Source organism: Idiotropiscis lumnitzeri, chromosome 1 (assembly GCF_059441095.1).
Source record: "Idiotropiscis lumnitzeri isolate Australia: NSW breed Sydney's pygmy pipehorse chromosome 1, RoL_Ilum_1.0, whole genome shotgun sequence".
Lineage (NCBI taxonomy): Eukaryota > Metazoa > Chordata > Actinopteri > Syngnathiformes > Syngnathidae > Idiotropiscis > Idiotropiscis lumnitzeri.
In genome coordinates, this window is record NC_142391.1 from 11,936,387 (window position 1) to 11,962,783 (window position 26,397).

General features: G+C 40.7%; 1 protein-coding gene across 3 annotated transcripts; it reads right to left on the reverse strand.

Annotated features, from left to right (window-relative positions):
* tmem63c (transmembrane protein 63C) lies at positions 1-25,414 on the reverse strand. 3 transcript variants are annotated; one of them, XM_088317159.1, is made up of 23 exons: positions 25,303-25,414; positions 15,631-15,856; positions 13,114-13,193; positions 12,010-12,097; positions 11,636-11,673; positions 10,882-11,024; positions 9,755-9,806; positions 9,555-9,663; positions 8,174-8,247; positions 7,989-8,069; positions 7,793-7,913; positions 7,517-7,650; positions 7,310-7,432; positions 5,772-5,925; positions 5,588-5,694; positions 4,847-4,933; positions 4,685-4,750; positions 4,443-4,605; positions 4,255-4,360; positions 3,555-3,722; positions 3,352-3,464; positions 3,180-3,254; positions 1-1,867 (listed from the first exon to the last, which is right to left on the reverse strand). In XM_088317159.1, the coding sequence occupies exons 2-23, from the start codon at positions 15,838-15,840 to the stop codon at positions 1,634-1,636; spliced, it is 2,526 nt and encodes an 841-aa protein (XP_088173285.1). In that variant the 5' UTR covers positions 15,841-15,856; positions 25,303-25,414; the 3' UTR covers positions 1-1,633. The 3 variants fall into 3 exon arrangements, with proteins under 3 accessions (XP_088173285.1, XP_088173294.1, XP_088173302.1); XM_088317168.1 differs by lacking the exon at positions 25,303-25,414 and adding an exon at positions 16,880-16,953; XM_088317176.1 differs by lacking the exon at positions 5,588-5,694 and having other exon boundaries at positions 5,725-5,925.
* Positions 25,415-26,397: the final 983 nt, after the last annotated feature.

Below are 26,397 nucleotides of genomic sequence, written 5' to 3' on the forward strand. Positions count from 1 at the left end.
TTATCCCTGGGCTGCATCCCGCATTTTTCAACTGGCAAAAAATTTGCTTTGCAAGTCATTTATATTCTTTTTTTTTATTCTTTTTTTCCCCGCCAGCTTTGGATATGGATAAAACCCAAGAACATGTAGGTCACATTCGCTAACATCGCTGACATATCTAATGTGTTTCAGATGTGAGCAGTTGCCAATGTGCAAAGAAACTGAAAAAAAAAAAAAGAAAAATTCGAAGCCATATTTGAAGAAACTGACAAAGTGGAAAAGACTTCTATAACTTGCAGTCAAAAGGGAAAGAGTTGAAGGTGTTCTGAGGTTTGGGTTTTCAAGCCTGGGTTTGACCTTTCACTGTGACAATCGACATGTTCTCTCCCTTGCTTGCGTGGGATTTCTTTGGTTACTCCACATCCCGCCCACATCCATGAGAATTTGAGAGTGATTTTGATTTATTTATTTTTTTTTGTCTACATGCGTCCTGCGTTTCGCTAGTGACCAGTCCTTGGTATAAAGTGTGTTGGGAAAGGCTCCAACTCGCCGCGTCCTAATGAGGATAAGTGGGGTAAAATGGATGGATGAAAAACTTTTTTGATCAACTTCCAAGTACAGTTTTGGAGCACAGAAAATGTGAACAGAATATATCATGACATTATCTGCACACCTTGATGACTTTATAGCTGGGGAACAAGGTGGTGTCCGCTTCAGCAGAAGTACAAAAAAATAAAAATAAATAAATATTCCCAGTTGTTCCCAAGTCAGTGAGCCATGGCACATAAACCAGAGAACCATAAATGATCCATTTTCACTAAATTGTTCCATTTATTTAAAACAAAAAAAATAGCACTGTTCATCTATCTATGCCCATGATATAGATGACAGAAGGTACATAAACAACCTTTTGTGATATTTGTTATGGTGAGACTTCTTTTCCAATGTAAAACATGTGCCTTGGCTTAATAAAGGTTGGGAAACAATCAACTACACAGTCAAAATAGGATAACAAATAATGAATCAATTCAACAACTCAAAAGCCAAAGCATAACACCAACGACACAGACAGTAGCAAAAATAAATGCTGAAGTACGACAAGCAAGCGCTGCTTGTGCAGGGGGAAGGATATTGAGAGTGTACATATCTTACAGTACATCTCTGCGTTACATTGAAGCCGCCGTCTGTCAGCACTCTCACTGCAGATGGCTTCGCAACCCCCCCCCCCCCCCCTCAGCATCGTCGCGCTCTGGCCACCATCAACCAGATATCACTCGAGCTGGGGCCGCTCTGTCAATCTGGCAGGGCCAGTCTGGTCACACCACCCACTCTGGTGGGATTTTTCATCACTATTCGTGTCCAAAGGGGCACGAGGTTGGATAGCCTGCCACGGCTTCGAGTCACTTGACGGTAAAGAGTCCCGGAGAAGGATGGAATCTACAGTGACTGGCAGGTGGTTCGGGTAATTGAGAAATACTCTGAATATGACTGCATGGATTCAGTATTTTCGTCACATCCTCTTCAACTCCAGTCATTTGAATGATCTCCACTTTTGTGAGGCAGCAAAGTTGGAGTCCGAGGTCAAGTGGAGAGAGGAAATGCGGCATTGCAGCACGAGCTCAGGTGACGTAGCAGCCTTTGGGGGAGGGTGACACTACTGGTAGCCCACTGGGCTGTCCATGAGTGGGCTGGAGCAAGAGGTGTTGGGGGGGTCTTGGAGTTCAGTCTCACGGGTCTGGGTGTGCTCTTCCTCCCCCTCCTCCTCTTCTTCTGCTGGGCCGTGTGCTGAACTCTGGGAGCTGGCCATGGCGCCATAGCTGTGGTGGGCCGGGGAGGGCATGGGGGTCAATGCGAGCTCTGGCTCCAAAAGGACGGATGCCACAAACAGCTGAAGGGATAACAATGTATACAGTAAGTGTGTTATTCGGTGGATTGGGTCATGGGGTTCGTAGAGAAGTTTCAGTATGGTGGAACAAAATCGCTTCTGTGACACTTTGTTGGCTTCCAATTTGTTCCAATTTCACAACTGTTTTATGTACATCCACTAAAGTATAATGAATACTCTTCCTGTGACAATCATAAACCATTCACAACTATACAGGCAACGTTTTAATGTTTTAACATTCCTAACTATCATATTACGAAATTTAAGCGTACACTGCATAGCGACTTTCTCAACACCTAAGTAAGGATAACTAAATCACCGGATTAAAAAAAATGAATACAACTAAAATACATTAAAACTACTTCAGCTAAATGGGATGCCTGACTGATGAAGGAACAGGATGTTTGCAGAGCAATATTGTCACATAGTGGCAAGTATTGTTGAAATTAAGTTTGGTACACTCAGTGGTGTCTTCTATAAAAATGTGTGGGGCAAAAGTTTGAACGGCAGGTTTCTTTTGACTTTTAAGGCACAATTGGTTGAACACCAAATCCACTTTTAGGGCTTTTTGAGGAAAAAAAAAAGACCTAAACAACAACTTCATGAAAACGGTTTGAACAGAACATCTTAGCAAGCCTCAATCCATTGATCTCAGCGGTTAAAACCTTTCATGCTGGTATTAACCAACATCACGAAAGATTTTATTGCGTTAAATATACTAATGTGGGGTAGATAATGGACAAATAAGTGTGTCATAAAATTACAACGACACGTGTAAGCTTTTGTTAGTGCGTATTTCAGATCCAAGTAAATTGCTATGATTAAATTAAGACTGAATTATTTTAATTGTCAGAATAAATTAGATATATTTTGTGCACATGTTTTATTTCGTCTTTCAAAAAAGACAAAGAGTACATGATGTCACATTATAACCTGCATTGTGGTTCACCGGCACGGAGAAAATGTCATTTTTTGAATGCACTGTGCGTGAAAGAACTTCATATTACAGTATATCATGTGACGCATTGCAATGTAATTTTGGGGCGTCAAAATTTTAGGGACAGAGTAAGTATAGAGTATTTAATTGAAAATCTGTTGTTACTTTTTAACTTGGGAACTCAACATTTGTCGCTGTCTAAACGCAAATGTCAAGAGTTCCAATTCAACACACAAATACATCTAGTGGACCATTTTCATTCACCCATCAAAATAAACAATTAGAACGTAAAACTGAATCATACATGATGCTTATACAACTTAAAAAGTGACAAATTGTAAATAAAACTAGGCTATAGTGACAAAAATGGTACTTTACACTGGAAGCGGTGGTTGAAGTAACTGCACTCCTTTCTGCATCAGGGAGTGTCCGCTCTGCTGGTTGGTTAGACATCTGAAAGCAACACAAATGCATCATGGAAAGCTGAGACGCATTAAAAATAACAATCCATTTATCAAAAGGTGTGAAGCTGAAGTTTGAACAGGCTGACCTGGTAGCTTGTTGACTTGTCTGGTTGCTTTTTAAGGCACAAGCGGAAAAAGGAAACGGCGACAGAGGAGAGCAGGGACACCAAACTAAACATGGTTATGGGATGCGCTGCACCTGTGAAGGCAGCACACAATAATTCAGAATGTCAACATGCACTCGCGGCACAACAGCAGGAATTAATGGCCTAATAGGATTAAACAGTACCTAATCTGAGCACGGAGAAGAAGAGCAACCAGAAGATACACAGGATGGGAGCTAAGATGACCTGATGGATGGCAGCTGTATGGATGTGCTGGTTGAGCTTGGTGGGAACATATGCATAATAAATGTTGTAGCGGTCAACCATGTGCTTCAGGATCACATAGAGCAGACCTGAAGAGTTGAGATAACACATTTTTGATTAACATCAGGCTTTCAACTCCAATCGATTCGAGGGGACAAACTATAATAAGGTGAAGAGAGACGTGTCTGAACATGTTTAAACATGAATTTTAAATCAGTGCAAAATGCACTCTGTTGAATGGAGCATTCACCACCCAGGATGCAGATTTTAGGGTGACTATGATCAACCTAATTCGGTCTTGAGGGTCTTAGCTCATGATATTGTTTTATGTTGTGACCAAAACCTCAAACAGAAAAAAAAAAAACAAGCAACATCAGTGGTGTGTCTCCCCGTCCCTCCAAAGTGTGGATTTGATTGCAGATGCAAATTGACTGCAGTTGTTTAGCTCCTGGAAAAGATCGAAGGGAGTGGGCGTCTGGCATTAAAAAAACATGCCGCGTCTTAGTGTCTGGGACGAGGGCAGCAAATTTGCAGTCTGCACTGGACTGGCAGGCAGAAGAGTAGAGTGAGGTTAGGGATTCACAACACACACATCTGTGATGCTTCGTGTGTGCCACTCACCAAAGGGTGTAATAATGGGACAAGTGATGCTGTAGGTCACACTGACAGCAAAGATACACATGGTCCAGGCGTACTCCAGGCCAAATTGGAACTCATAGGTTTGACTCTGCATCCGGGCACAGAAGCACAATAGAACTTAACCACAATCGGGAAATTCTGTAAGGCTTCGAGAGAAGCAATCAGCTCACCCGTTTGACATGAATACGCTCAGCTTGAGACTTTGAGAAGCAGAGGCGAAGGCCATACACGGTCAGCGCAGGGATACGAAGCAATTCCATGGCGGTGCCGATCAGCCCAGACGTGATCACGTAGTTTACAAAGAATGCGCCGTTGTCAGGGAGGAAAACACACCTGCACAAATGGAATGGTGAGATTGTCACCGATGTTTTAAAACAACACATTTGAATACAGCACATGATTTGGATCTTACTGGAATTTGACATCCTTTTCATCTAAGAAGTTGACATCAAAAAGCCAAGTGAAGAACAGGTCCAGACTACAGAGGAAACAAAATCAAAAGTAAACAATGGTTAAAGTCTAAAGTGCGGTGTTTATTTAAGAAAATCTACATGTGCCGCATTTGTGGGCGCACCTGGACAGACCAAGCGAAGGCAGGATGAGGACCATAAAAACCAGCAGTAAAAAGCACTTGTGCATTGTGACCTGGTTCTCACCGGATCTGAGAAAACCCAAAGAAATGACAAGGACATCATTGCACAACGCAGACACTTCAATAGTCATCTCAGCAATTAATGCCAATTTTATTAGGAAATTGCGGCGATCACAAAAGAGCATCATTATCTATAAAAGAGCACCTCCCCCCCCCCCATGTCATTAAATTGTTCAGCTGTACCTCAAGTTGTGTCCAGTGAGTGTATGTTTATACGTCTAGAGCTCCACTAAAAACGATAAATACATAATGAGAAATCACGCCATGGCGTATCAGTTGACTTGTTATGAGGCTGGCGGGCTCATTAGCAGGAGGTAGGCTTTTCACTTCAGTAAACAGTTGATTTGCATTCGGTCCTTCACACATCACGCCTGCACAACACGTTTGTGGGGGTGGTTATGTAAAGACAGGGTGCTAATAGGTGTTGCATGAGGTTGTCTCCCCGTGTGCAACTGCTCCGCTCCGCCTCCCATTGCGCCGAGGAGCAGCGCACGGTGACTGCTGTGCATATCGCTATCCCCGCATGGAGATCTCTATGACAACCCTCCCAGAATAACGGCATGAGCGAGAGTAACGAGAGCAACAGGGTGAAAGAGGGAGAAGAGGAAATGATTGAGGATGAAAAATGACAAGAGTCCTGAGGAAAGAGGAGATGCTCAGTACCTGGTCCAGTGGGACTCAAAGATGGCAGAGTAGTAGACAATAAAGGGCAGCAGGACTGAAAACACCCACAGCAGGAGGGTTGGGAAGAACTGGGTGATGATAGGACTCTGTTGGGCAGAGAAAGAAGGAACACATACGTTTGGACAACCAGCATCTTAAATCCCACTTGGCCTCCGAATCTGACCTGCAGACTCTCCACAGGCCTGGTGACATTGAACTTGTCCATGGTGTTGACGATGATGGCGGGAGTGGTGAGGAAGAAGAGCAGCAGAAAGAGGAGGATGTTGAGGAGGATGCAGCGGAGCCACCAGCGAGAGCCACACACTGACAAGTTTTCCCTGAGTGGGGCGATAGATGGATAATGAGGAATATTCTCCCATCCTGACATTTTTGTATTTCAGGTATTGACATGGGGCTGACATAACCAATATTTGGCAAACGTATTTGATGAAAGGAAATAAACAAACTGTAATGGTTGGGAACATCATACATTCTGTAATTCAATACTCTTTTTTTTTTTTTTTCAAAATTTTACAAGCAAAACATCTTGCAAAACATGTGAGTGTGCCACATCGAAAGAGAATGAGTCGAGTCGGCTGTGTTCACCCCCACAGCGGCGCACACTGCCTCCCCTTTTTTTTTTTTTTTTTAAATTTTTATTTATTTATTTTTTTTTTTAAATGCACCGGCTTGTGTGCGTCTGCAAAATGACCAACACCCACTCAAACACGTCTCAGCACAGATTTAGACTGTGCACCAGTCCAGACTAGCGGCAGTCACAAGAATAAAGCCAGAGGAATTGTAACGGCTTGGTTACCTCATTTGCTTACAAAAAAAAAAAGGACCACAAAATAACCACAATAATAAACATTTTTAAGTTAATACCGCTCTAACAGTGTACTGAGTATTATTATCTTGGTGAATTTTTACTACAGCTTCAGTATGGGATATTATTAGATTGTATGAGGTCCTACTGTCGTGGACTGCTCGTGCCTAGGTTTTATGTTCACTCGTTTTCAAGTGGAATATATTCTCCATCCATCAATTTTTTTTTCTATAGATCTTATCCTCATTAGGTTTGCAGGTCTTTCCCAGCTGACTTTGGACAAGAGACATGATACAACATAACTCAAACTCACTTTCACACCTACAGACAATTCCAAGTCTCTAATGAACCTGTAAGCTGATACGGAGACAACCCATGGAAGTGCAGGGAGAACACGCAAACAGCACATCGAAGACTGGAGCTCAGATTTGAACTCTGAACCTCAGAACTGTGAGATAGTAAATCGGGCGCTGTGCTGTGAATATCATTTATAATAAGGTTGAAGGTTGCAAAACTCATTTATCTCTTTTTTTGCATCATGAAGACAGAGGTACATACAGTCAACCCCAGTTGTCATTAGATGAGAAAAAACACAGTTGTCACCCATCTCAAAAGTTTTGTTAATTGCTCATAGATGCTACAAGATTGTGCCCAAACCCCCTCCTTTTTTTTTTTTTTTACAAAATATTTGTCAAGGCTTTTTGACCTGACTAAATGAAACTCCTCCCCTCACTTGCACCAAGATACCACAAGATGGAACCAAAGCAATACTTTTACATTAGCCATACCTTTAGCCTGAGCATGAAACAGCAAGTAGATGAGTTTGCAAGCAAATAAAAAAAATAAAAAATAACAAAAATGCAGAGGTTCACTGTATACTTAGTGCGAACACTGACCAGATTATGTCACTGGGTGCAGGTGCGTAGCTAATGCCCCACTGGTGAGACTGGACCACTGTGGTGATGCTGGACTGCTGCGGTCTTCTGCGGCACCGCACGCGGCTATAGTCCTTCACAATTCTACAAAACAACATCAACAGCTGCATTCAATCTGTTGACCATCAGTCCAAAAGGGATTGTTGCCGTTGCTTCCTATTAACTCACACAGCAGTCATCCTCTCATCCCGGAATGTTACAAAAGCGATGCCCAGCCGCTTCATATAGATGCGGTTCTTCTCAGCATTGAACTCATCCGTCCATTTCTCTTCTAACTCGCTGTAGTATTGTTCTGCATCCACCTGCAATCAAAGTTTTACTTGCAGCATCAAGACTATCAGAGAAACAGATTTACACTACAATACATTTGAACTGCAGCGCCACCCAGTGGAAAATTCCTGTCAGTGCAGAACAAGTCCCCATCATATTGTTACATCCACTTACCCTTTCAAAGCCACAAATGTCACAGCAAAATATCTGAGCACACGGGTGGGTCTTCATCATGATCTTTCCCTCTTTTTGGGATTTTGAGGCAAAGTACAGTCTGCCTTTCATCGCCTTGCGCCTGTAAAACCCAACATTCTTAGACAAGTCAGAGGAATTTGGATTGCAAATCATGAATTTAAAGATTTTGCTTTACCTCTCTGAGTCCAGCCTCATTAGTTTGTTGATGTCAAAGCAGAAACGTATGTCCGTGACAGTGCAACTGGGGTAAGCCTCACTAGAGGAACAAAAAGAAGAAAATATAACAATCATGCATCATTAAGAACACAAATCTTAGGCAACTTGTGAATTGAGTGACATAAAGAAGGAAGATTAGTTTACTGTAAGTGTTTTGTAATCAATCCTGGATCTGAAATTTCTCTGGGTATGGATGTGATCATCAGCGTTCTTGCCACCTGCAACATAATTCAAACAACATGAGACTTTATGTCCATTTTTATTTCAATTCCTTCAATTCAATTTGATGTCCGGGTGAACAGAAATTATCATGCTGGACCAGTGACCAATGCCTCGTGATTTACCAGTATCACTCTGACAAAACATTTGTCATAAATTGTGTTTGTCTTTTGGTGGGGAAAACATCCATCCATGCAACTCCATTAAACATTGTGTGTGAACTCTGAGATAGATATAAAAAAGTAGCGGAAGAACTATTGCATAATTAAGACATTCTAACATTTTACAGTAACATTATCTTATTTAAGTTGTGAATCAGCGTAATCAGCGTGGCTGCTTAGCAAGTCAAGGGCGTCCTCAGTTTCCAGAATGCCGTTTTGCATTTATGAGCTGCGAGTGGTTGCCAGTGCGAAAACAAGCCAAAGGAATTCAAGGTGAGAAATTGAAAGCCAGCACGGCATTCTCTGCTGGCCTGAACACTATCAAAAGCACTGATCAACATTCACGACCCAAATTCTCACATTTGTTCCATGAAATTGCATTCATTTATTTCCAACTGCTCATTTTGTTGCATTTCCTTTGGCTTTACTGCTTCCAGTAAATCTATGCTCAGATTTTAGTCTCTTTGTGTTGCCATGTCAATATAATCTGCCCGAGGCCTTCAGAATCGCGTAGTGCTGGTCCATGTACAGCACCGTTCACAATGAGTGGTACCCCCTTGATAAGATGTTTGACAGTGGAAGTGCTTGATTCTGTGTCTAGTGAACCATTTCTACAATTTCCAGTATGAGAGTTTTTCTGCAATAAAAATAGAATTTATAATAATTCTGGAAGGCACTGTAACCCACTATATTAGCAATTGGAGTGTTAACTAATCAGATTTCAAATTGACCTCACAGGTCCAGTGGGCGACCCAGAATCACGTCATAATGCTTCTGTTCTTTGATTGGCTGGTCAGAGCAAAACTCATTATATAGCCAAATTTGAGGAGATAAACACGTTCGTAACGATCTGCACATGTTTAATAATCAGCAATGCTGAAAAGTATAATGTAGGCTATTTAAATGCTTAATGTGTTATTAAATAAATGTTGATTCTGAACTGCGATAGTTATGGTTTTAAGACGTGGATGAATTTGGCTAATGCACGGCCACTCAAAGACCATGCGTGTTCTAAATCAGACATTTTGTTTGTTGGAGCTCAGCCATGTTGATGTTCACAAGCAGTGTTAATTTTTTGCAGATCTGTGCATGTGAATGTTTGACTCTCAGCATTTATACAACAATAACCCGTCACGGAAACTGACCTTCTCATCTTCTCTGTACTGCAGCCGTATGGAGTGGTGAGCCATACATAGGAACGTGATGAGGAAGTAGACTAACGCAAATATGGCGTGCAGCCACAGGAAGCTGTCCCTGTGCGGCCAAAAAAACACGGTTACAGCCTGAACCATCCATTTCACGGTTTACATAACAGGAGCTGTCAAGCATGCCGCGTTGGACTTACTTTGCGCTAACATTAGCCAGTGTTGTTCTTCCAAAGTTCTCAGGACTGTCTCCTATAAAAATAATGAAACATGACAAACATAAACGTTTTAATTGGACCGAAAAGAAACCTCCTCATTTGGGTGAGGCGACCTTTACTATTTTCAGATACCTTGGGAGCAATCTCATCATCTGAGTGACATTTCTCACAACATTTAAACTCACTCACACATACGCCCAACTCTCTTAATTTGGTTGCTCTTTGTCCGCTGTTGCCATGGCAGGCTGTCAACAACCAACTGTTTGTTTAATGACAAGGGTGGCTCGTTGCTCTGTAAGATGACATTCAGCGGCAATAAAGCGGTTCTGTGGACTGCCTAGCTCTATTTTGACCCCAAAATGGATCCTGCCTTCATGCAATTATAGAATGGCTTGCTCAACACTTCCCAAAAAATACACACAAGTGTCCAAAGGTGTTTTCGCTGCTATTTAGCAGCTCGACTCAAGTCAGTTTTGGCGTGTCACAGCCAGCAAGGCCTTCTCTGCTGACCAAAACACAAGCACTTGAACAACCCGTTCAAAAAAATAAATGAATGTATTCCCAACAGTCAGTTTTCATAATTACACAACCTCTCTTGGCAGCACTACTCCCTGTAGGTGAGATTTATTTATTTATTTTTTTGTCCAAACATATTTTAGCCTTCATGTGTTGCTATGTCAATCGAATCTTCCAAGAGCCTTCTGCTTCAATGGTGCTGGTCGATGTAACTTAAAACTATATTAGCACTGAGACCGTTTCGACATCTAAGCAGATTCCAGAATTTCTCTTGTTCAGAGTGAAATTTATCATAGCCAACTTGGACAGCAAAATATTTCTGTTCGATGTATGCCTTTTTTTTTTTTTTTTTTAAGTTGTCTTGTTGTTACACACACATTGATTCTGAAGTGCTCCAGGAGATGTGTTTTTCTATACTGTTATTTTTTACGGTTTCTATAATTACAAATAAGTGGTGCTATTTAGGAGTGGACTGAATTGGTCAAGTTGTCGCTGAAGGCCCCGGTACCAAACGCACGGCTTGCAAAAAAAGAAGAAAACAACAAAAAAAAAAAAAACATTTTCATAAATCCATCATATGAGGGCCAAAATACCCAAGAGATTCCCAGAAAAGTTGATTGGCAGGATCACGGCCAAAGACAGCAGGCACACCACAGTCATGAGCAGGATGATGTGGCGCTGGAAGGACAAATAAGTTACGGCGTCAATGCCACACTTGCTGCGGATCTCCTCGTCCCTGCAGAAAGAAAGTGACAACTGTGTTAGAGGGGGAAGGGGGGGGGGGGGGCGCGATCAGAGGGATATCCCAAATATATTACACTTTCGATATGGAAAGATAAATGGCAATCAGTATTTATGGAGCTATTGTCTATTCTCACTCATACAGAGTGTGGCACCACTGGTTTGGCGGTTACCAGACAGGAAGTTGGACAAAACCAAGAATATAAAATAGATTTAAAAAAAAAAAATAAAGAAGAAAAAGGATGCTGCTCTCACAACAGCCCACACACATTAAGACCTTACAGGGTGGCTTTACACTTTTCCCAGGGATCCCAGAGTTAGCCACTGGCACGAGAGCTAAAAACAGGCAGCCAAACCCCACCATAATACTATGGAAACCAATGGACACCATGGAAATTGTTTTTTACAACCCAGAATCTGTTATGTCAGTCAGAGTCCGAGCAAATACTGAGTGGGAAACCTCGGCACCAGTGGTTGCATGAGGCCAGACTTGTTTGTTTTTGCTCATCAATGAGAGAGAACATGACTTTAGAATTCACGATGACATCAACTTTGGGGGACAGAGAGCCATTACAAAAAAAGAGGCAAAAGTCAAGGTCAACTTACTTCATATGGTAAAGAGATGTGAGCCATGAACAAAACCCCTGGAACAGCAGAAACAACCAGATTAGTTGCAACAATACCATGTAACCCTGGATAATATAGCCTCATAAAATAAGAGCCTGTTATTAAAAACAGTCATTAAGAAAATATTCATTGTAGACGCAAAAAGGATCAACATGACTTACAAATGTGTTAAAAGGTTAAAAACTGCTAAATTCATTGTTTAATCAATGTTTTGGTAATTGTTCAAAATGATTTAGCGTTATGTCAACGCTTTTATTTTGAAGGGGACATTAAGGAGGTGCGTAAATGACTCCATTGTCTCCCTGGGCGCATTTAGTAGCTACTAATAATATTCCCACGAAGGCAAAACTCACCGTGTCCTTGGTCTCAGAGTCAGAAGGGCTCGACTCTGAGGGAGACTTCTCCTTCTCACTTGGTTCTCCATAGAACAGGGATGTAAGGCTAAAGTGTGAGGACAACAAAGAAAGAAAGTTCAATGAGCAGGCATGTCATCTCTGGGGTTGTTTAAATCATTTGCATTTCCGGTCATTGTGGTATTGTTTGCTGGGCCACACAATGTAAATCACCATAGAGTTGTGTCTGAGTGTTCCAAGATGCATTGACCAAGGGAAAGTGAGGATGAGTAAAAAGAAAATGAGGATGATTACGATTGCAGAAAATTACAGAATATTAAGATAATACCACCACACACCACACGGTTAATTATGTACATTCTGCGATCTAGTGGAAGATCATTTGAAGACCCTTTCAAGCAAAATAAACATAACTAGCAAATAAATTTGACACACCACAGAGAAAAATCTTATTAACGACTATTATTATTTACAAATTATTATTTAATAATTATTTTATATTGTATATAAAATGAAGCTTCAAAATACAAATAAAATCAATAAATAATCAATAAACCATTGTCGCCGCTTTCAAATGCTGCGGGCGTGTCTACCGAATGCATAGAGACTGCGGCCAGCACAACAGTTAAATGGCAATTAATCAAATACCACTTAGGTGGCTCACCTACAAAATTGGCCAAGTTACTGTGAACTATAATCATATAATCCGCCTTAAATCGTATTTAATTCCAAGGCCAGTATAGACAAACAAGCATTCAAACTCACATTTACATTAAGCAATAGAAAGTCTTCAATTAACCTGAAATGCACATTTTGGCGAATGCGTCGTCATGTTTTTCAATCACTTGAAATCAAGTGATTTGAATACAACATCATTTGGAAATTTGAAAAACAAAAACAAGAAAAAAACCCTCATGAATTCCCTTTGAAAACACTCTTTGTAGCAAGGTTCAGATGCATCTTATGCAGTACTCCATATAACCAGCAGGGAGCGCTAGTAGCTGCAGCATAGGTGCTTTCATTGGGGAGTACTGTATGCCTCCTATCACCATGCCAAGGATCACCAAGGAGCAGCTCATATCACGCATTTCGACAATAATTCACCTGTCGTTGTCCATCAGCAGAGCCAGGCGGCCATAATCCCAAGCAGCCTTCCTCAGACAGGAAAAGATGAGCAAAAGGAACTGGAAACCAAATCACATATGCACAAGTCATTACACAGACATATTTGTGAACAACACAGAGTGTAGTCATTAGAATAGAGTCATCTCATTATGCAAAGTCGCTATAAAATCATTTTAAGGACGCTGCAGTCGAATTTGATAGGTACTCTCTAAAAGGTGTTTGACCCCATAAAAAGAATGAAAAGGGCACCATTAACTATTTCATGTCTTTGTGCTAAAGATCAGTAGACTGTGTGTTCACACCACCACAGCATTGATTCCTCTGAGGAAAAAGAGGCAAACAAAAAGATGACAAAACATGATGTCATATTCCACGTAAATCATTTTGACTACAGCAACCAACAACGATTACAAGACATCTTGCTCTGTTTGAGTCGTAAACGGTTGTCGTGGAAACTGCCAGCCAGGTCAGCTCGCACACAAATACATGCAGTGCACTCGACAAATACGGTGTACAGACAAATCTAAAAGGCTCCTTGACGTTATTTAAGTGGAGCTAATTGCCTTTCTTAAAATGCAATCAAATTGTGGATTAAAAATACACCGCAGTCAGCTACATTAAAGTGGATTAACCTTGGAACAGTTCTAGCCGAAATAGAACAGCAAATGAATAAGGACTAAAAATGCTGATGAAAGTCCAATTTCAATTACCGCCTTAAATGATTTATTCTTGTGAGTTGAGAGGAGATTTTAGTTTGGTGGGAGGTGAATAACATCCATGTTAATGGGAGTATAATTGATGAGGGAGTCATTCATTCACATGCATAGGCAATCAGGGCAACCTTGACGGGGGAGTGAAGATAAATCAGGATATTAGCAAACTTTGAGATAATCTCCCCATTGCCTTGCTCGTTTCCTCACATCCACCAGTTAGCTGTTATTTTGTTTGGCTTTGTCTTGATGTGTGGGCACGCGCTCCTGCAATCCCTCAAATGATTTATTCTGTATGATGATGGAATTGATGCAGAGGCGTGCTCCATCTACCTAGGGGGGGGGGTAGCATGCTTTGACTCATGCTTGTCATTAACAGACAGTGCTCAAGCCTCTTATGTTGCCGTGGCAACCCACAGTGATGAAATGAGCCAATTAAAATGTGGAGGTGACAGATTGAGAGTGATATCAGAGCAGAATGGAGCCTGACAAGGCCTGACAGCAAAAAACAGTTAGCTGACAGCTGAGAATGGAAGCCTATTATTATCGGCCAAACTGGAGGAAAATAACCTTGTGCGCACTTGTAAACACGTTTCATTCCAGGAAAAAAAAAGAAAAAAAAGAGTTTAAGATGTCACAGTAATTGCTGAGGCACTTTGAAATGTGTTTTCATTCCTGTGCACGCTTAGCCAAATTAATAGGAGTCTGAAATACTTTGAAACAAACCTTGCCACAGCAGTAATATTTGCCACAGTTGAGCCCCCCCCCTCCCCATTACTGAAGGAGTCGATTTATTGCTCAGATTTGATTTCAGAGGCTTTCTCTGTGGAAAATGATCTTAGCAGGGGAATACAAAACTGAATAGAGAGATATTTTTAGCTGCCTACTTTGACTTCCACACCCCACAAAATCAAATGCATATTCAGTACGGCACTGTGCAACATCCCAAAGTGAACATAATGTGTTTTGTGATGCTGGTACACTTCAAGTGCTAATAGTTAAAGACAAAAAAAAAAAATCCTGCGCACTAAAAAGGGGTTTCAATATAATCTGGTTCCAATATGCTGCCATCATAAAACGTTTAATAATTGAAAATCCTTTCATTACAATATTATTAATACTAACTCCTGTACAAGTATAAAAAGAACTAATACTACTTATTAAAAAAATAACATCAAACAAACACGTAAATGGAGAGGAAACAAGGTGTTTACAGATGAGGTCACTTGTAGCATTTTATAGGATGCGTTTTACCAGAGTATTAACATTAAATAGTCAAATTAATCTGTCATTTATTTGAATCATTTACTGCTTATTATATTGTATCCAGCAGTCCAATTGTGCAGTTACATACGTTTCTGATTCTGTGGTTGTCCTCTCACTTTTCCCATTTGCAACATCTCCCCAAGTGGAGATCAAGTATCTACGTGTCATTTTCACAAGTGAAGGGGGAATGGAACAGGAGATTGACGCTGCGTCTGGAGCGATGTGAACTCTGTATCGGTGTGTCTTGGTAAAATAGACGCTGAGCCGAAAGGAGATGTACCGATTCCCCATTTGATCCAAGGCGTCCCTAATCTCACCTATGGTCATGAGCCGTGCAGGTAAAAGGCGGTAAAAGCTTTCCTCCGCAGGCTCACCCCATCTCCAAGGGAGGATATGCTGCTTCTATGCTAGTAATTCAGGAGTTCAGTCGTTATAATTTACAGGCTTTATGAGTTTCTGAGGTAAATACAGAAGCCGTTTATTCGGAAGTGTGACTGCTTCATAAGTACGCGATACTCACCATCCACATGGCCACATTGACGACCAAGACGGTGGGTATCCCCCCAAAGGGGAGACCTTGGAGGACACTGCTGCGAGAGTGTGAGCGGTAGCATCTTTCAGCGGTGCTGTTCTCATCCCCGATTGAGTCGAGGAGGCCCAGGTCATTCAGCTCCAAAGACCTCCCTTCCACAGGGGGCGCTCTGGACATGAACAGTGCAGAGTCTGCCATCAGCACTGGACCATACCTGAACAAATAAAATGAACAATGCATTTTAGAAGGCAGTGTTCTTAAGGAATCGTATAAAAATAGTGAATGAATTCCTAACATTGTGGTCGAGTAATTCCCAACCTCTGTGCCAAGGTACATTTGTGTCAGAGATCATCTAGTGAGCTGTGGGAAATTATCGTCCTTCACTTTAGAGGTCGGAAAATTATTAATTTACTTCAAATAATGTATCATTGGTCATCTATTTATGTCAGCGACGTACATTGGCTAGCAGATTGCAGAAGGCACATAATTAAACAATCTCGCTACTTTTATTTGACTTTTTTTTTTTTAATTAAAAACCATAACTTCAAAAGATGCCAGGAAAAGGAGGAAAAGGAGAACAACGTATGTATTATGCATTTCTAACAAAAATTGCAAGGTTCGGTCTAATGACCATTAGATTCCATTAGCAGCCATTGATGTCTTTTTCTCAGTTCAACAAATGCAATTGAGATGCCACCAAAACCATAGAAATCAATTTGATGAACCTGTTAGTGCTTCAAAACCTTGCTTGTCGCAGGGAGCTGCTAACAAATCAGTTTGAAGTATGGGACGACTCTATTGTTGAGGGAATGAAGAGATTTAATTCAAACATAAAATTGTCTGTTTACTCAACTGTATATTTGAACAGCTGAGTCCTTCCTTTTTTGGTGTACTTTTCTATGTAGAGCATGCAGAGGACATAATCATTCACAGTGCCATGACCACAGACATGAAGCAGAAAGAATCCACGGTTACACAGCAGATCAATACAACCATAGTTGTTCAGTTCGTGTTCACTTTCTGTGAGTCTTGACGGTAAATTCAGGGAGTATTTATACAGTTACGCACACAGAAATCACGTTTCCCTATGTTCATTTAATACGAATTAGATTAGTTATCACACAATGTCAAAAAACAGACAAAGAAACACCAATTCGCAAACTGCTTCAAAATGAACTCATGTGGTGTTAGAAATGATCACGAGTTGAAACAAAGTGAAACATAAACATGAACAAACCGTCAAGGGCACATGAGCTTTTCTTCTTCAGGCATTAGCCGAGTAATCTTCCAATGACGCAAACTCCACCTCCAGAAAAGAAAAGGATGCTGACCACGGTGTGAATTCACACAACATTTGGCCACAGAGTGACTCAGCATTTTCCACCCTGTGGAGATCACGCGCTTCAAGAGCTAAACAGTCCAACATGCTCGCACTCATCCTGTCGTATCCATTCCTTCCGCATCCTTTTGAACTTTCAAGTTTGTCTAATCCAGTCCCTCCTGCATTTCACTAAAGCTGGCTTCAAAAGCCGAGGCAGCAGATGTTATTCCTCTCATGGGCGGCGTGAGGGAAGTCGCTGAAGTAAATCTGTATCTGACAACATAACAGTTGCAAAATAAAATAGCTGGGAAAGGAAACTGCTCTGTTAATTGGCATCCCAAAAAGCAGTGTGTGTGTGTTGTGTGTGTGTGCGTGTGTGTGTGTGTGTATGACCGAGCATGCCATCTTGGAGGTGACAGACCAAACGCATGCTTCACTCTCTCCAGTAAAGCAATGCCAGTGGTTGCCGCAAACATTATCTCTGAACATCGTTACTTTAGAGTCATTAACAACCACTGAAAACACACAAAGTCTCTCACACTAGCAAATTCAGAGTCAGCAAAAAGATCACAATGACAACGCAAAACTTATTCGGCGATCCTTGCGGATTCACACTAAAAAGCCACACTCATTCTGCATGCCTTTGCAAATCGGAGAAGCACTTTGTATTACGATAAGATTATTGTGAGCTTTTCTTCTGTATGACAGAATTGTTTAGATTTTTTTTTTATGATTGTTTTGATTGAATTCTTTTTTAGTTAACATTGCAAGCCTTTAAAAAAAATATATTTTTTTGCTATTGCTCGTCAATCAAAACAAAAATGAAGGCATATAGAGGATCTAAATTAGGATTCTACGTCATAGGTTAACCCATTGTGAGACATTTTGATCGTGGTTTTATAGTGCAATAAAAATGTAGTGGCACACAAATCACCGCATCATAATGGGCGGGGATAATAGTCTGGCCCTCTTAAGGAGTGAAATAAGGTCCCCCTATCAACCCATCATTTTCCTTTTGAAGGCAGAATTGTTGACACGGCACTTGGATTTGACCTCATGAGAATCTCATTAAACAGTCAATCTTGATGCCGTTACTGGATTGATAATCGCGCAATTTTTGCTCAGTCGGAACTGGCAAGTCTGCATCAAAAAAATGCTCAATGAGTTTGAATGCCAAAGTATTCATGAACAGGACATGTACGTTTTCATCATTTATGAATTCAAAGCGACATCCAAACTAATAATCTATTAATCCTATTAGGAATATTTCTCAAACCAAACACCAACCATAAAGCTGTTGGAAAGATGTAGACAGCTCTCCCCTTCTGCTGTCAACAAAGATTTATGACCTGCCTGAAAGAGACATTAGCTTGTTTTGCCAGACAAATGAACCATAAATAAAATGGAAGCCTGCGTGGCCTCTCAAGCGTGTGCACCTAATCAAGTGCCAGTCACTCAGAGGGAAGGAGCAGACTTCCCGCGGGGGCCAACTTGCAATAAGCATGAAATTAGACAGCTTCAGAGCTGTAGCACACGCGGTGACAGCCCCTGTAACCTTTATTTAACTCGAGAAGGCAACAGAATTAGTGTTATTTTGCATGTTTGTTTGTTATTCGCCTTTTTGTGAGATAAATATTCACATGGAAAAATGTACCTATTACAATTCAATATAAAACGGGTAAGAATGCTTACCACGGCGGTGTTTGGAGAGGTATTTAATTGCACATCATACTGAGAGTCATTTGTAATATTTTAGTTGATGGTACATAGGACAAGATGAGTCAAAAGTATGATAAGAGTTCTACACCACTGCACTTTTTTTTAATAAAAAAAAAAAAGAGTACATCATAAACACAGTAATAAATATTGTCGTTAAAAAAAAAAAAAAAAGAGCATATTATCTCTGAAAATGTGATTATGGCAAGATGCACAAAATCCAGCAGATGGCCGTTCTCCCAGGGAAGAAAGTCAGAGACAAAATTATTATTGTGTAAAACTAAAATCATAAACCTTAAGTACTGTTTTGGGAGTACTTTGCGTGTCGGCCTGACTTTATTGCACAATGTTGCTGTCAACGCTACTTGTTTATCTGCTTTGTGAGGGAGTGGAGCACTTTATACCATGTTGATAAGAAAACTGAGTGAGGGAGATTTTGTATTTTTTTTTTAAACTGAGCTTTGGGATGCAAATGATTGCGGGCTGTTCGGAGACAAGTGGCAATGTTCTGTAATATGTTTCTGTCCGCTAAACAGCTTGGAGTTTAATTCAGTTGTCTGTTGTTTGTGTTGTCTAGTTAAGTGAGGCTGGATGTTAAATCAATATTAAGAAACACCCCAGAGAGCACGCCAGTGTTAGAGCCCCTCGCCCAATGCGGGGCGAACATTTCTAACTCTTGGCGAAAGTAGAACAAAGCGCGTTCATGTCAGGGTTCATTCAAGGTCGCAAAAGGCCAAAGAGTCATCAGACATTCGCCTCTACTTTTATGGTAATTTACCTGTGACGACCAAAAATAAATAAATAAATAAAAAATAAATAAAATAAAATAAAATAAAACAATTAAATTAAATAAAAAAAATTTAAAAAAAATCACTAAAACTGTTGCCAAAAGTTTTGCCAACATTTGCGACATTGAATGAACACGGATGAACTCTGATGTGAACGCAAAATTCGATAAAACTAGCAACTGTTTGCTGCTCAGTGGAAAAGGGGCCCAAAAATGTGTCCAAGTATCGCCCTTGTCAAGGTTCATTCAAGGTTGCACATTTCCCCCAACCGGTCACCACAAGGGATTTTGAACGTATCTATCGCGAGTTTTCATTTATGACCACAACTTAACATCGATTGCAGTTTTACCTTGATATTTTGCAGGTTTTCTTGCTATTTTACTTCCTTTTAGTCTGGACCAATCAAAAGAAATTTAGATTTTTTTGGGCGGGGTCTTTTTCCCCCCAAAATCAAGACCCCGAACATTAGGGGCACATACAGAAATTGACTGATGCCCTTGCACTAAGTGTGTGTGTTCAGAGAGGCAGTGCGCGCTCCTCTCTCATTAATTTCGGAGAAGCAGAAGAAGAAGATGAAGCAGCAGCAGCAGCAGGAGCGCCAGTAGTCAAGGTAACAAATTTTTGGTTTTGCACAACAACAATTTAAAAAACGCATTAATCCATCATGATTGCACCTTTGGCTGCATTGTGACGCAGGATTCTGGTTAAAATAAGATTAAAAACAAAAACATTAATGGACTTATTAAAGAGTTCATCTAATTGCACATTTTGAGGTATTCGTGACTTTTTTTCCCCCTGTCAGACAAGATTACGGTCTGGCTAAATGAAGCTCCTTAACTCACATCAGCATTGTTCCTCTGTGACACCAACATGCCACAAGAAGGCGCCAAAGCAGCATTTTTAAATTAGACATGGCTGTGGGCTAGGCAGAAAAACAGTGATTGGGCAGGTTTTTCAGTGAATAACGGAGTATAGAGAAAACTGATTTAAGGAGTACCGACTATGCTGGGGAACACTGTTTACCTTTGTACAGGAGTGGCTAAATCCCCATTCCATTTTGGGTGAGCTTAGTACAGGCCACATAAAAGGGAGTGGAATGCCTCTGAATTATAATGGCAATGCATCTGTTCCATCATCCATCCATTTTCTACCATGCATGCTTCTATTTCCTCGCCACCTTTTTTTTGATGGGCCTTGACGCAAGTCTCTGCTATCCTCAGTGACACTTTACCACTAAATGACTTTGGTTATTTTACTATTGATAAATTTAATGGTGGTAGAAGAATTTCCATTCATCTATACCAAAGCTTGAACATAGAATAAAATAAAATCTACATATAAATAATTTCCTCGATTAGGCATACAGGCTTGTGTTGTGATGCTCTTGAGAAGGGTTACTGTAATCAAGCAGAGCAAGAGGTGGGAAAGGGGTGGAGCTTTCAGCACAGTATGTTCACCATACAGCTCTCACTCTCAGTCAGTATGGATGTACGTAGTGTAGATCTGTGAGGAGAGGAGGGGTTGAAGGACAACAAGCAGATGACACCACATTATCGTGTAGCCTTCCTGTGAAGGCTGAATTTGCCTCAGCACCACGATGAGCAATGACTACTCACTCCAGCCATGCACAACAAACCAAACACCTGCTTCCTGTCTGGCTGCACATGCTCAGTAGAGCCCCGGGGGAGTTCAGTGTGTCTGCTCTGCTGCTGTATGGACAACCCTCATTAGAATCCATCTGGCATCGCGGTACAACTCGAGGCCAGCAAGCATTGAAATTGTAACCACACATTCTAAAATCTGACTAATCGGTATTGACTTCAAAGAGCGTGTCCAAAATGCGCGGGAGAAAACATGAGCCACATTATTGTTAGTGCCAAAAAGTGCAAACACTGCTCGTTACAACAGACGGCACCACTGAGACGTCTCTTCTTTTCCGAGCTAAAATGCAGTCCATTTAAATGCAACACACCACAGCTGTGCTCAAAATCTAAATGATTCTCCTTCTCTCTCTCTCTCTCGAGGCAACCTAAATGTCAAGTTTAAATAACACACAGTCATATTTATATAGCTTATTATCATCCAGCTGTCCAGGACAACAGTGCTTTCTACTCTATTCACTGAGATGGGAAAATTACCTCAAAATGAACAAAGGCTGCCCAAATTGATTCATTTGCTGTTGAGTGCTGATGACTCATGCAGCCGATTTGAGCCATTCAAAGCATTTCCTAAAAAACGTCTGATCGGCAGTTTAATCAGTGTAATTTTTATAATATCATACTTGCAACACCATTAATATTTCACATGTGAGCTAAGATTGCTCAATGATGGTTCAGCAGTTAATTTGCCAGACTCTCATGCAGGCTGTGCGAGTTCAAGTCTCACTCTGTGACACTGATGGTTTGTTTCTGTCTACGGGCCCAACGATTGACCGGCTACAAGCAAATTTTGTAGTTTTGTCTTTGGCAGATTTCAAAGATTGCACCCTGTAATTATGTTTATTTTTGCGTGAAAAACTGGCACACCAAATTATCGCACACGGCAGAAACGCACTATGACAATGTTGTGTTAAGAACTTAACCGTCACTGTGCATGTGCAAACCCACATACTGTAGTTTCGTCACCGTCTTGCATGGTATTGTTCTAATCTGTATTTGTGGGTTCAAAAGCACAAAAAATTAGTACATGCCACTCCACGTCATAACTGGTACTACATTAAGGTTATGGCGCCAAACATCTTTGATGAAAATTTGAAATTTTCACATTATTTACTAGCGAGACAGAGACATTTTAAGCATGGTGTATGCGGTCAATCCAGATTTAAATTGCATGACTGCAAGAATAAAATTAAAATAAAACACTTTGGAGTAACAATGGCATAATAGTATGGCGAAGAAGCCAGTCAATGAAGTGGAATGGATGGAAAATGGTGTGCACAACTTTGCGACAACTGGCAGAAGAGCCGTTGAATCACTCTGAACGCGTTTATAGATTCAAAAAAAATTAACATCACGTGAGCGAGAGGAAGTTGAGCAACATTCACGCCAAGCTACACTAGGACACGGATCCTTCGGGCAGCGTTATTCGGCTCAGTACAACACTGACATGGAAAATAAGAGGGGATATTTATCGACTTACTAAACCCTTCCCCCCCCCCCCCTAGTTGGTGAAGTATAATTAGTGAATGCCAAATCCCTACTATGGCTCTTTGGCATTCCTCCTCCACTTTTGCCATTTCGCTGATCTTTATGAGCGACTGGAACATTTCGCTGATCTTTATGAGCGACTGGAACTGTTCACCTATCCGCAGTGCTGAAAGACAGCAAGCATTCAGCCAGCCAAGCAATAACCATGTACTGTAGGTCCTTGTGAATGCTTTACAGCTGTTCAGTTATTCATCTCACTACTACGAGACCTTTTACTTCAATCTCAGGCTTGACTCTTGAAATATTAATGTTTGTATATGGTGCCTGAAAATGGCCAGCATTCAATTGAAAGTCTTGCGTTGTTGCATCCTGAGATCAAATATTAAAGCAATCCCCTGAAGAGAACAAATAATGTTTTTGGACAACAAATATTCAACAACAGGAGGCTAATCAATGTGTTATTGGTGGTAAAGTATCTTGATTGCCAAGATGTAAATAATCACTAGACTAAAATAACCTCCTTCTAGATTTACTGTACGTTTCCACAGAGCTATCTTATCTGCATACCATTTACAACATTTTAGACATTAAAATAGCCACTTTGAAATTCAGCATCAAAACCACGAACAGCACAGTGACTTCCACTCAAATAACGCCCCGATGTATGCTAATCTTTTTACAGATATTAACAGTAGCAAGATCAATGCTGGTAGTAAAATAAAGACTTGCAAGATCTGTGTTTAATTAGTTCAGATTTTAAGATTTATCCCACTCATTGTTATTACTACAGGAATATGAATTAGGTAATATGCATAATGGGTCAGGGTTAGATTCAGACATGTATAATGGCTGTTTTTACATTTTTTTAATCTTGCAGCACAATTTTTCAGAATTTTCAAATTATTAAATAGATCATTTGTGGGCAACACTTTGAAAGGCAGACGTCTTAGTTGCGCTTACACTGCGTTTAATACGGACCTATATTACAGCATGAGTGGTTATTTTTTTTCGTATAATTTTGCATTGAAATACAGGACACGTGCAGCACAAACAGTAACTTATTCATCTTAAAATTTTCAGTGAGTTGATTTTTATGGGATTTGTGTTGTTGGTTTCTTGTTAAGCAGCTTTGATTGATTATTTTCATGCAAGTGAGCCCTTTGCACTAGAAACAACCGTAGTCATTTTGTTGTTTGCCTCAAACCGCTCGTTATTGGGTTAGTGTTGAGAATATTTCTTACATGCACTGAAAAATGAAATATACTGCATTAAGAGAACATATTCTATGCGTGTAATTCCTCCAAAATCAAAAAATATTTTTTGACATACATCTAGTTAGGGAAGTGCGTGGTCCTATGTAGCCCCCCACTAGAACTCATGAAAAATCATGCCCCCTCCAGCTTTTGTTGCCTATCCCTGAAATATATATTGTTGCCTGAGTGGGTAAAGACAATAAAAACAACAGTCACAGTTGGCGCCATTGGTCACGTGTGCTCCCAAGAGTGTTTTTTCCACTCAGCTCTCCACTCTACGACCTCAATAGTTTGCTCACCGAAGCACACAGGTGTTCCGAATCATCAATCACCCACTGTTCAAGCCTATCCTGCTCACTCACTCATCACAAGATTCTTCACTCCCCCATGCAAGACTCTCCAGCACTTTCCTTTCCAACCCTTCCTACACTTGGCCGTCTTGCCTTGTGGTTGTCCCGGGAATCATCTCAGCTTTGTGTCCCTGATCATGAATTCTGCCGTAGTAGTTCTTGCTTGCTGTTTGCCTGTCCCCATGGCTGTTTTGTGTACAATGACATGCGTCCTAGTCTCTGAACACCTCCCAAATCAACAGAGGCTCTTTACATGGACTTTAAATTGAACTGCGTTACAACTCACTGGCTTGTTACTGGACTTGTCACAGTTTATAATAATAGTCAGTGCCAGCTATCACTGTTGTTCAGTGTGCTACATTAGGATTTCACACACACACACACACACACACACACACACACAAATCTACAACAATGAAACATCTTTCATATTGTAAATGATTCTTAGTTTACACATCAACACAAAAATCCCTCAGTGTCACATGCACAGCTACCCCAAGGCATGTCTTTTTCAGCATACCAAAGTGGGCTGACTGTTGGCATGACATAAAATGCAATGCAATTATCTTGTATTCAACAGGTCAAGCTACTCAACAAATGATGGATTTGTGCCTAGGTACGTGACTGCAAACGCACAGAGATAAAAGGACACAGACTGAATCATAACAGGCTCCTTATCTACCGAGAGGGACCGAGCAGATAAGGAGTGAATGGAAAGCACACGAAGTGCAATGAGGAGATGGCAGGTTGTAGTGGGGGGAAAAAAGAAACAGGAGCTGTGTTTTGGGTGTAGCACGTTGTCAGAGACCTCTTCATCCGCGCCGTACGACCACTAAAACACTCTAATATGATGCAATCGCGTTCCAAAAGTGGAGATTTCATCACTCGTCTTTTGAACGTGATTGTGTCCGATCAATACAGGCGACTCCTCGCCAGCTGCAGCGCTCACAACTGTCTAACCTTCATCCACCTTCCTACCTCAACTTGATGAAAAACGGTTGCGACATAAATGACGCAATTAAAACCCCCCGCTGTGTGTTTTTGTCAAGAGTGCGGACGGGTAAGGTCCAAATGAGCCTCACTCACCTCAAAACGCTCGCTGGTGGGCTGGCGTGATTGAATAGGGGGAAGAAGCCGCCGTAGTGTTTTTGTCTTCTCCAGCCAAGAAACACAAGAAACTCCCACCTTCCCAGGGACCGTCTGAAAGTTCAACACCTGCCAGCGCGCAATGCTAAGGGAGTGTCAACAAACCTAAACATGGAGAATAGTATATTTTAAAATCGCCGCTTTATCGAAGATGAAATAATTAATTGCAACGCATTGTGTACAGTACGTAGGCCAGAAGTGCCATACGTACTCACGTACTCTGGTAAAAGTAGGCCCACAGATTCAACGGTTGGTTAAGTGGAAATGCCTTACCTATTAATGTTCATTTATTTAAAAAAAGAAAAAAAGTAAAGGCTCTGAAATGTATTAAAATACCAAACATTTTTAATTGTTAATTTTTTTCTTTTATAACTTTAGCTAAATTGAAACAATGAACAAAACAACGGCTTTCTAGCATTGTCTTAAGTGTGTTCTCATAGAGTTGCTAACAATGTGAATTTACTCTGTGCTAAATAAGATTAAATCAACTGTAAAAAAAAAAAATTCAGATTAAAAACTGACGTATTTTAGGGTCGCCGCACACCAAGACCGAATGCGACTTAAGTGTTAGGTGTTTGGGGTTGTGCAACTGGTTTTAGTGAGCGGCAGCCAATCAAAAAATTAATGAACATAAATTTACACAAATCCAACTGATTCAATATGATATTGTAAACTACTTCCTCTATAAAGCTATAGTTTTCATTCCATATGTATTTGTGGCAAAAAAGTCAGTTATGTCAAATATCCACAACTGTAGTCAATTTTGTCAAATATCCACACTCTCGTTTCCTCTTTGTAATTTTATTATATCACTACAGCACCCAGGAAAGTGTATGTGTGTTTATATATATGCACACTAGGGTATTTTTTTTATCCTCTTGCTACCTTGAGCTAAAAACGAAAACATGCACGGAATGCACGTATCAGAAAATCATTATTCTTATCGTGAACCTTATTAAAATTGTTCAAAAAGGTCGCACTGCTATCTGCTGGAAATTAGTCAGCATTGCACTTCCAGCGAGAGAGGTGGGCACG

Coding starts and splice junctions, on each gene's coding strand:
- tmem63c (XM_088317159.1), bottom strand. CDS start 15,840: ATGGCAGACTCTGCACTGTTCATGTCCAGAGCGCCCCCTGTGGAAGGG. Junction 7,914..7,988: donor ATGAGGCTGGACTCAGAGAG/GTAAAGCAAAAT, acceptor TGGGTTTTACAG/GCGCAAGGCGATGAAAGGCA. Junction 5,695..5,771: donor GGCCTGTGGAGAGTCTGCAG/GTCAGATTCGGA, acceptor TCTGCCCAACAG/AGTCCTATCATCACCCAGTT.